Below are 12,012 nucleotides of genomic sequence, written 5' to 3'. Positions count from 1 at the left end.
ATTGTTATGTGCTAATGGCAGCTATGTGGTGCTCCAGGCTCATATGAGGCACCCATCAATAAGGAATGTAGTCATAGAAAAGCTTTGAAAATGAATAGAATGAATAGAAACCTGAAGTAATTTTTTTGTCACATTTCTTTATGTGTAATTCACACAAACACACGACGATCCTGGCTGAGAGATTTAATGCAGCATTTTATATTATGAAATATCACAAATGTGTAGCTCTTCAACACAAGGATGACTCATTTTTCTGTGCGCTCTTGTCCCTAAATTTTATTTTTAAGAAATGACTTGATGAAAACCGCACACCCATATAAACAATACAACTTTCCATGATCCTATAACTGTATTTTATCTGCCCTTTCTATCTACTTAAATCTTTTCTTTGATTTCCATCCAGGATTACAGTCTTGTTTTTGGTGGCTCTGAAAGCAGATGGTTTTTATGCAGCTAAAAACGGGACAGTAGCCCAATAGGATAAAGATCTGTTTAAGCATTATCCATTTGGCCACTGCCCGTCACAGGCCTATTTTAAGCATAGACACATACGCACACACACACACACAGCCATTCTCTTAAACCATGGCAGCCATTTTATTAGATTCCCTGATTCCCTGCCTCGTATTAGTTCCCGGAAAATAAATAAACCTTGAATACATGACAAGGACCAGTCTGGTCAATTGCAAACTATATCTATCCTGCCGGTATCTTTGTTTACCAGTGTAGTGATGGATGGACAGATAGAGGGATAAATGGAGGCACCGAGGAACAGATAGGGTAGGTATATGGATGGATAGCTGTGTGAAAAGATATAAAAATAGATGGACGGATGGATAGATAGGTGGATAGATAAATGGATGGATAGATAGACAGATGAATGCGGCAGGGAGATCTTGTTGGGCTGATAGAGTTGAGCAGGTATGCCGAGAAACAGCTGCTTTCTTCATTAGGTTCATCTATTGATCTCGGACCCTGGCTGTGCGTGCGTGCGTGTGTGTGTGTGTGTGTGTGTGTGTACGCGTGTGTGTGTTTTTTGAGGGAGAGAGAGGGGAAAGACAGCAGCCTCTGTAGATAAGTGCTGGTAATAGAACAGAATGAATTCTTATCACAGAGATGGGAAGGCCATTAACCCTCAGCTCCTAGTTCTCTCTCTCTGTCTCCGTCTCTGTCTGGTCCCTCTCTCTCGCTCTCTTTCTTTCTGGTTCTCCCTCCCTCCGTCCTCCAGTCTGGACCTGACAGGGTCACGTTGGCGAGCGTGTGTGATATTTCCACTATGTGTGCGACTCTCTGTGAGTGTGCGTGTGTGTGTGTGTGTTTTGCGGCTGCCGCTGTGCAGACTGCCCCATCGGCCAGATGTTTATAATCAGGGGCTAGATAAATATTGGACCGGGGAATCATAAAAGACCAGGAAAAACAGAAAATAAAGAAAGGGGGGGGGGAGGATGAAACAGAGGAGAGGAATCTTCTTTTCAAATTATTCCTAAATCCCTCAGTAAGCTTGCCGTGCCGCCTCCTCAATTCACCTACTCAGCCTAAGGTGATTCAAACAGCCGAAATGCAATATGGCTGTTGTGTAAGATGCAGGTGTTTGTGTGTGTGTGTGTGTCTGTGTGGGTGTGTGTGCGTGTGTGTGTGTGTGTGTATGTATGCACACGTGTGGAGGCGTACAGTAGGTGTACTAGCCTATTGTATAAGGCCAGGTGTTGCGGCACTTTTTTTTCCACCACTGAACCTTTTGAAGCCATATTTTTGTCCCGTGAAAACCTTTTGTATTTGCTATTAAAGAATCATTAACATCATCGCCCCCAGTGCTCGCAGCACCGAAAATGAAACCCCTCTTAACACAAAACAACAGTTTCTGTCTGCGCAGCAAGCAAGACATGCAAGCCTTTAATCTTGGCTATGTTTATTCATATGATTTTCTTCTTCCTTTTTTTTTTTTTCTCCTCTTTTTTTTTCAAAGGAGTAATAGGTGTTTTGTTAGTCGCCTGCAAGACAGCGGAGCGGGCAATTTGAGTGAAAGAAAATACAATGAAGTGTCTCAGGAAGTCGTAATTGACAACAACAAAGCAAATTTGGAGCTGCTGATACAAGCGTTTTTTACACAAAAGTCATTTTTTCAGCTTATTCTGTCAGTTCAACTTATTGACATTCACACCAGGAGCGTATTAAATGTGACAATCCCATTGTCTGGCTTTCAGAGTCGACCTGAAACAATAGATATTTTTTGCTGCCGTAATAAGTTCTCATGTGTTTTAAGCAATAAGTGAGAGGCTGTGGGCGGATTGGAGCGTGTGGATGGAAACACGTGTGTTTGCTTGTGCTGGTGTGTGTCTGTTTACATGTTAGCATGTGGGCTGTGGACCTCTGTGCGTGAAATACGTTGAACGCTGTGTGGGAGTAAATGTGTGTAGAGGGTTTCGTGTGTAGGTGTGTGTGAGGGAGTGCAGGTGTGTGTGTGTGTGTGTGTGTGTGTGTGTGTGAGTGTGTCAGTTATTCCCAGGCCCTGTGCAGGAGCTGTAGCCCCCTCTCTGCTGGGTTGATGTTTAGTATTTTAGACATGCTACATTAACAACATCTGGTTAAGATCTAAATGCTTGTTAAACGCGCTGAAATTCGGGGGGAAAGGTACAGGGAGAACGAGGGGAGAGAGGGGGGGATAAAGAGGGAGAGTAGGGTAAATAAAGATTTGAGGGTGAGAGGACGGGAGGGAGGGAGATCAGTAAGTCTGTAAGGTTATTACCCTGGCAGTATTACCACTGGCCCTTGACTGTGTGTGTGTGTGTGTGTGTGTGTGTGTGTGTGTGTGTGTGTGTGTGTGTGTGTGCGTGTGTGTGTGTGCAAGGCTGTGACTGTGTGGGATGGTGTAATGTTTCAAAGCTTTCCCCTTTAAAACCTAGGGGCCAAACTAGAGCCACGCGCGCGGCGCAGGAATGTGACATCACAGGGCCCCTATTGCTCGCACACACACACACACGCACACACATGCACACACACATGCACACGTGGTCTCACAGGGGACATGGCCAGAGTTGTAAGAAGAAATCAGCGTCAACATCACGGCTAAGTGGGGGAGACATGGCAGTCATGGGTGTTACGCAAAACATTAAGGCTGCATTACTACCACAGATACAGCAGACAAAGACCATATCTAGTCTTTATTATTATATTTAGACATAAAACACAACAGCACTGATAATATTGTAGCACACGGAGTCCTAACAGCTACACAGTATTAGCCTCTCAGTCTAGTTGTTGTAGCATTTCGCATACATTTCTGTCTTTGGCAGCAATTACTGTTTCGTTTGATGCTCCGCTTTCATAGTGTCCATGATTTAAAATAAACAATAATGTAAAAAAAAAAAAAAAAAAAAGGCTTTCTTTTTTACTCCTTTACCCCTTTAATGAGCACCATCCTAGCCCTGAGGAAGCAAATTAGAGGCAGCTCTGGCCCAGCTAATGAATTCAGCCATTTTGGAGCCTCCGTGTCCAGTTTCTTCCGCGCGCGGCGTTGCTCCACGGTTGTGTGCTGTACGACTGAGTCCTCCAACGGGCACATAATGACCCGGCATGGCGGTTATGGGCCCTTAGGGGGAGACGGCAAGGGGAGCGAGTGGTCTCAGAGCAGGTCATTATACAGCTAGAGGGCACACACACACACACACACACACAAACTCACTGCGCTGACACTTTCAATACATCCTCCATTGCCTCCATCTCCCATATGTCTATTCCTCCATTTTTTTCTTTGCAAACATCTCTTTCTATTTATCTCTCTCCCTATCCTTCTCCATCTTTCTGTCGGAGCTTGTTTTTTTGGGGTTTTTTTATTTTAATTTCGACTGCGATGTCTCATGAGCAATTTTAAAATATTTTTCCATTAAAATTATTCCTTTCCCCAGCATCATAGAAACCAAACATGTTATTTATTGGACAAACAAGAGAGTTATTCATCCAGGGACCTAATTGGTTACACTGGCTTCCAATTAATAGTTTTATCTAAAACCAGGCTGATTCAGCTGTAGCCCTGATCAGGAGTCACTTAATTATTCTTCCTCTCTAACGGTTAAATATAGGCTGGTGCTGGTTGCAAGGTAATCGGACCCAGGGTCTGTGGTTAGCTCGAGCTCACCGGCCGGCTTTAATGTTCCGTCCGACCCACATCAAAGAGAGTCCCACCAGGCTGCCAAAATCACACACCCTCCACAGCCTGACCCACTCCCTGTGTGTGCGTGTGTGTGTGTGTGTGTGTGTGTGTGTGTGTGTGTGTGCACGCACAGAGGCAGTGGAAGGTGACTGCGAAAGTTTTGCTCTGTGCGTCCTCTGGTAGCGATTAAGTTGATGGTTAAGAGTCCCTGCCGCAGAACCCTCTGTCTCTCCCTCTCTCTCTCTCTCTCTCTCTCTCTCTCTCTCTCTCTCTCTCTTTCTCACACACACACTTGCACATGACAACTCACATGCAAACACATGCAGTCACTGTCTCACTCACTTGATCAATGGCGCACATCCACACAAACACACTCGAACGCTTGCGCACACACACGCGGTCGCACGCGCACTCACGTACACACTCATGTGGTGTGTAACTGTCAGGGTCAGTCAGAGGGCAGACGCTGTGCTGATGTATTGAGAGAGCTCGTCTGGGAATGTCCTCAGTGTGGAAACACATTCCCTGTAAGCGCGCACGCACACACACACACACACACACACATACTCGCCACAGATCTAACCGACTAGAAGGGGAAAGGAGTAAAAAAAAAACACTGATGAGGCCCAGATGATCACCCCTCCTTTCCTCTCTCTTTTTCTCTTCCTTCACCCACTCTTCACCCTCATTCCTCCCTCTCTTTCCTCCCCTCTGTTCATTGTCTCTCGTTTCTCTTGTGTCCTGTCTAGCTACAGGTAGACTGCCCCCTAGAGGTTACTTAAGATGGTGGTTTAGTAATGTCATGATCAAGCACCAGCTGCCTCTATGACCTCTTTCCCCAGACCCCTTATCCTCCATGACTTTGCTGTCTTTTTGCAAGAAAATGGGGGGGTTGAATTTGCTTTAAAAGGCTCACGTAAATCGCACAATCACAGCTTGCATCATATCAAGCGGTGTCAGACAAATTAAGGTTAAACTCGTGAAGTTTATTTTAAGTTAAATAAATTGAAGTAAACACTGATTATTTTTCTGAGTGTGTTATTTGAGATCGCGTGGATGATAATGACCACTGACTAACAGTTTAAAGTCAAAGAAATTATATGGAATTAAATGTAATTGTGATATAAATTAAAAGCTACAGTATATTATTATAGTGAAAACATTTTGTGATAATGATAAAGTAGAATTAAACTGGATTTTGTTACATATTTATGTTTATATATACAGCGGGGTGAACTGAAGGAATGAAGGCAGACATTGACAAAGGAAATGAAAAGGTGTTTATTTTTCCTCCTGCTTTTTGAGATGTTTTTTTTTTATTCTTTCTTCTGAGACATTGTCCTGACCTTGCAGTGTGCGAGATCTTGGAGAGCTTATTTTTCTCTCTCTGTATTTCTGTTCTGACCCTCCTCCTCCCCTCCTTTTCCCACTCTTCTGTGAAACATGCTGTTCGATTTGTGCCATTTGCTTTTCCTTGGCATCGAACAAAAGTCAAGTACAGAGAAAAGATAAACCAGTGAAGAAGGACTTACAAACCCACTGCACACACATTTACACCAACTCTCTCTCTCTCTCTCTCACACACACACACACACACACACACACACACACACACACACACACACACACACACACACACACACAGATGCACAGGCTATCCTTCCTGTTTTCCCTCTATACGAAGGTGGGGTGAATTAAAATACAAAGATGGACGCTGCAGCACCAGCAGTGAAAATTGCAATTTCTGCAGCCCGGGCTCTCTTGGCTGACAGGAGATATTTCATCCCCGTTGTCACCAACGTATTAATAAAACATCAGGAGCAGAGTGCAGTCCCACTCTCCTCTCGCTCTTTCACACACAAACGCACACACACGGATGCACACCTTGAAATAGATTGTGTATACACGTGTGCAAAGTGTGTACACGCGTGTGCAAATGTGGGAAATACAACATTGTTCATGAATACGAACACACACACACACACACACACACAACCAGAAATTTTCTCCTCAATCACATGCCAGCATCTGCCATGAAAATTTCATGCTGTATATAATGTCCACTTAATGTGTTGGCGCTTAAAGCAACGGCGCCAGCACTTAGTCTATGTGTCTGTCTGTGTCTTTTTGTGTGTGTGTGTGTCCTTTTGGTTGTGCGCGTGTGTGCACCCCGCCGTATGTGAAAGGGTTAATCATATCATGTTTCCGAGGGGGGTTTTTGCAGACCCCTTATGTTCGTCATACAATGGCCAAAGTGATTGTATGCAAATGCAAGCTGACCTCAATGCACCCTTTGCCTGATTTCTATGAATATGTCTGTGTGTGTGTGTGTGTGTGTGTGTGTGTGTGTTGTAAAATATGGTTATTAAGGCAGTGCAGGATTGATGAGCGCAGCTCTTTTACACACTCACACAAACACACATGCACGCAGACGCATACACCAGTTTCATTCTCTGGCAGAGTGAGGGGTTTGTGGTGAAAGAGAGCCCCCCTTCCCCCCGTTTAGAAGACATGAAATTTTTAACGCTTTTGCTCCGTGTGTGTGTGTGTGTGTGTGTGTGTGTGTGTGTGTGTGTGTGTGAATATGATACTGCGTGTGTTTGACGCCTGTGTGCAAGTGTTTCTGTTTGATTTTGCATTTTGTGTGTGCTACCCTGAGATGGAGGAGGGTACTATATATTTGTGTATATATGTTTTTTGTGTGTGTGTGTGTGTGCGTGCGTGCGCATGCCTGGTTATCTGGCCTCTCTCAGACTGCTCAAAATTCATTACAAAGTGACATCAGCCCAGCCGGAGACAAATGATGGCTGGATGAAAGGGAGCGCTGGGGCTTGGCTAGGATTAGTGTTAGCTTGCGCTGGCGACACATATACACACATACACACTTGTACACACGCACACACAAAGCGCACACACACGCACACACACACACTTTAATCCACTGGCAGAACACTGCAGATACACAGAATTATCAAACAAGGGGCTGAACTCTCAGAGATGGGCAGGCTAATCTGCTAATAGTACAGAGCTGCACGTGTGTGTTGGTTTGTGTGTCTGTGCGTGTGTGTGTGTGTGCATGCACGCTCATTTTTTTACAGAGTTATACAGTAATACATAGACACAGTATCTATATACAGTAACATCACACATTTTATACATGCGTTTTCAATTTTACATTTTTACTTTTGTGACCTCACACAGTGAAATGTGTGTCTGAGGCTGTATGATAATGTTAATATTGTTATTCACAGTGCTTTTAATAAAGTACAGTGTATAGCTTTTTCATACAATTATGTTTTCACATTAAAACGGTATTATTTCTCTGTACATCATTGCTGTAATACTACATTTGTCTAACCTGAAACAATCGTTAATACATATTCAATAACAGGAAAAAGATTTAAAGGTGCACTATGTAGTTTTGGGGAAGAACTTTAAGTCAGACTTAAATCACAACTAAATAACCTGACCTTATTACACTCTGAGGACAGCTCGTCTATTCACTTGAAATATACCAAATACATATTTCTAATAAATATATTTCTGAGTTTGTATTATTATCTTATTAATAATGTAAATGTTACCTTTCTGAGTTTAAATTTCCTTTGCGAAAACTATGTAGTGCATCTTTAACATTTATTTAAAAGAAAATATATAGACTCGTAACAAGTTCTTTTGAATATATATTTTTGGAAAGTGGATCAAAACGGACTGAACTAATTTCCATGTGGGACATGTTTTGTTGTCACACAACCTGTCTGCTTTCAGGCCTTGAATGTATTATGTTTCACCCAGTAGAAGTGGCACGGCCGGGCTATTTTCAACAGAACATGTGTTCACGTCACTAGAAGCATTATTTGCTGGTGAGATATACGGTACAGGAGGGTCAAGGTTTTATGAGGATTAACTGAACATGTACAAGCAGGAATATTATCAAAAAGACTCTAATATGATATCGCATTATCTGATATCTGATAAACCACGGGAGGTTTTTCTTTCTTTTTGTGCCTCAGCCAGCATATACCATTTTTTAGAGAGCATCCTGGGTAATGTAGTCGTTTCCTCTGTGCTTTTTCAGAAGACACTGCTGAGGACGGTGAGAGACCTCCTCGCTCTTCCTCCAGGCCTGGACACAACCTCTCTGACCGAGACTTGACTGACAGCCGGAGAACTGACCGTAAGTCCACACGCGCACACACACGTACTGTACACACACACACACATGAACCGTAAGCTTCCCTTCTTCTCTAAGTTATCGCTCATCTCTCTCTCTCTGCCTAAGATAAGGTTCTAACATGTGTGTGTAACATGTGAATGCTGCTGACTAGCCTCCATGTGACCTGCTTTAATCGTTTCCATCTGACAGAAAGAGAAAAAGAGAAAGAGAGAGAGAGAGAGTGGGAAAGAAGGAGAGAGAAAAAAACAGAGAGAAAGGGAGAGGGATAAGTTGAGTGTTGTGGATATTACCAGGCAATGTCCAGGCCCCAGATTATTTTTTAATCAAATCAGTTTGCGTGCTTGTAATTTATAAGCGCCTTGCATTAATCTTTTCTCGTTCTTGTGCCCTCTCCGATGACATATTAATTTTTCATAAGCGCAGGATTAGATGGGGGGGCCTGTGTATATGTTTTTCTAATATTGCACCGCATCCCTGCAACCCTTAAATTAGTTTTTTTTTTTTTCCCCTTCACCCTCCCTTCATTTTTCTTTCTCTGCTATTTTTTTTCTGGCTCAATCCATCCCTTAATTGTTGTCCAATCTGTGACCCTATCACCCGGCATTACCTCGGATAGAAAAAGAGCACAAGATAGAAAGCACTGTTCATTGGTCTGTAAGAATGGCAATGTTGTAAGCGGGGAGGGGCGACAATCTGTACAAGACGGCTTGGTGTTTTTTTGTTATTTTGGGCGAGGTAGGGAGCACATAATGCCTCTGCTGTGAGACTGTGGTCGGGATAGCCCTGGCTTTGTTAGATTTGATTTACCCAAATAAGAATTCATATGGTCTTTTTATGTATGAGATGGAAATCCATGGCTGGGGATGAATATTGCATGGGGTCTCTCTCTCTCTCTCTCTCCTCCTTTTTTTTTCTCTGTCATTGCATGGGGTTCTCTCTCTCATTCTTTCTCCCTCTACTAATGTCTCCCCTTCTCTTTCTGTCTCCCCCACTTCCCCGCCCCCCAACTCACACACGCACACACCTTCCAACTCCCAACCTCTATCCATCTCAAGCTCCCTCCCCACCTCCTCTTCCTAGCATGCCATACCTAGCTCCATAATGTGAGGCTCAATGAGGCAGAAGGAGAGCTGAGTGAGGCTGGGGCCTATTAGTTTAGCTAGTCATCTATCTTTCAGCTCTATCTCTCTGACAGGCCTGTCTGACGGACTGGCGGGGAACCACCATCCATGCATTTACCGCCGCATATTACCGCCAGTGTCATTTAACACCACCGCACACATGCAAAAAAAAAAAAGAGAGAAAAAAGTGGCCAGGTCCCTCCTACTTTCAAAGCGTGCTTACGTATGTGCTTGTTCCCGGTTGTAGTTTATCACATGTCAGAAATCTATTTAATAAAGCAGAACGTGTGCCTTTTTATTTTTTTATGAATAATTTGTTATAGGAATCGCCTTGGATTTCCTCAGGAAGCCAGATATAATATTGCTCCTGGGTTTTTTGGTGTTTTATTTTGCATTTGGATTAAAGGAGGTTTCAGAAAGTCAAATGCCAGAAAATGCAAAAGGGAGCCTGGTTTGTCAGCCTGTTGTTTTGCTAGGGTTATCATCAGAGACAGGGCCTTGTTTTTCTCTTTTTCCAGCTTAAAGTAGTAAGATTTAGCATCTCCATCCTCAGCCCCAAATCTCTGGCAAGCTTGAAATGTTCACTTCTGTGCATGTGTGTGATTGTGTGTGTGTCCGTACGGAGATCTCCAGGGAAGGGATTACAGTGTGACCAAGTGAGCAGTGTGTTTGCGCACTTCATCTCCGAGACCAAGATCCTTTAAACAAAGAGGGGCAGATAGATAGAGAGGGGACGAGTGAGAGAGGGAGATAGAGGGGGGAGGGGCAAGGAAAGACAGAAAGAGCTTTTTTCCCTTGCTTCATTTACATTGTCTTTTATAATCCCATGTCACTTTAGATTAATTATAATCCATGTTACATTTTCCATGCAAATGTCCCCGATGTGGATTACTTCCAGATAGCTTTGTGCCGTGTGTGTAGATGGTGCATGTCGCCACCATGGCTCAGGGGCCCACTTCTTATAAATAACCAACTAAACAAAGGCCCCGGCATGGAAATGAGCCTGTCAGGCAGCCTAAGGAAATTACAGATCTCTACCTGCTTCAAATTAGCGAAGAAAATACTCATTGTTCCTACAGTCAAATGTAATGTATTAATTTCGTGTACAATTTTGAATTGTGCAGATAAAGGGGGGGGGGGGGGGGGGATCAGATGCAAACAAGATCAGATGTTAAATATTCCATATCAGCTTCTTCACATTCAGAATATTTCTTTTATTTGCATGCATCTTGCAAATTTGCCCAACTTGAGACGGGAGCTGTGCTCGTTTTCCGTCTCTCAAAGATGAGATTAAAATATATTAAAGACATTAGCATGTTTAATTACAAGCCTGCAGCAATTCCTTTGTGCATGTATGTGTGTTTTCTGTGTAATGACAGCTTGTTGAACGTCTCAGACGATTTGTCAAATGTGACAAGGCCATGCTCATATTTATCTCTCATTAGAACACAAGCCGGAGATGGAAGAGAAAGGAGGGCTAGTCATTAAAAAACACAAACTACAAGACAGCTGCTGTTTAACAGCCTCTCTCTTCTTCTCTCTCCCTCTCCATCTGACTATGCCTCTCTCCATCTCACTCCTTTCCAGTCTCTTTCTCTCTCTCTCTCTCTCTCTCTCTACATCCCTCCGGCTAGATCTGGGCCTGCTGAGTGCTTCAGTGGGAGTTTGGGGTTCAGAGTGTGTTGCTGTAATGTTATCAGGTGACCGGGGGTCAGCCTAATGCGTAACCTCAGAGCAGTAGGCCAGTAAATCATGCTGGCCGGCCCTCCCTGGCCCGTTTTGGCCAGCTCTCCCTCCTAGATTTACTGCTCCGTAACCTTAGCCAGTCTGCCAGGGCTCAGGACAGCTAAATTGAATACTAAATCCAAGCTGCCGCCACCCAGCCTGCTTCCTCTTAATTGACAGCCTTTTTCCCCCCACTCACTGCTCTATGTTTGTGGGCTTTTTTTATTTTTTTTTATTTTCATGGAATGAAATGTCAGGAATGGAATCTAATTGTTTTGCAGCTTGTAAAAGAAAGAAAAAAGAGAAAAGGATTGCAATAGGTAGGGTTTGATTGCTTTGAAAGCCCCGCTCCAAGATGTAGTTGATTTCATCTAAAGTCATAGTTGGAGAGATATAAGCATTCAATGATATGCTTGTTTGTGTGAAAATCTCATTTGCTTGGTTCGGTTTGCACAAAATGTCTCACCCTTTCCGACACAAAAGGGCAGATTCTAAAATAGATCCGCGGGAAAAGCATTAGCTGCGATGGTGTTGTCGGTCCTCCTGCATTTTGAGGAACAATTTGGGACAGAAATATCCTGAGGTATTTAGAGCTACGGGCTCCTCTGTCCCTCTCTATCATTTTTCCTTGTTCTTCCCTCTCTTTCTCTACATCGCTCTGCCTCTCCCACCATTGCTCTGTACCTCTCTCCATTTGAGCGCCCACTTGCGTGTATATAAGTGTGTGTATACGCCGCTCCCTAAACACCATTGACAGTTGCAAATAAAGATGGGTGGTGAGTGTGCCGCTCTCTCCCCCTGCAATGCAAAAAGGGTTGAGTGTCATAAATCACCTTTTG

The 12,012-nt window shown here is 43.5% G+C and overlaps 1 protein-coding gene across 5 annotated transcripts in view; it reads left to right on the top strand.

Moving 5' to 3' along the window:
* The window catches only part of zfhx4 (zinc finger homeobox 4), a 95,174-nt gene that overhangs the window by 67,954 nt on the left and 15,208 nt on the right, over window positions 1-12,012 (top strand). For all 5 annotated transcript variants that reach the window (XM_084340482.1, XM_084340483.1, XM_084340481.1 and 2 more), the window contains exon 7: window positions 8,229-8,327. In XM_084340482.1, coding sequence (XP_084196608.1) covers window positions 8,229-8,327 — 99 coding nt within the window. The remainder of the gene's footprint in view (window positions 1-8,228; window positions 8,328-12,012) is intronic.

This window comes from Pagrus pagrus, assembly GCF_965226575.1.
Source record: "Pagrus pagrus genome assembly, chromosome: 20".
In the NCBI taxonomy this organism is placed as follows: domain Eukaryota; kingdom Metazoa; phylum Chordata; class Actinopteri; order Spariformes; family Sparidae; genus Pagrus; species Pagrus pagrus.
The sequence above is the reverse complement of the archived record's forward strand: the minus strand, read 5'-3'. Positions and strand labels throughout refer to the sequence as shown.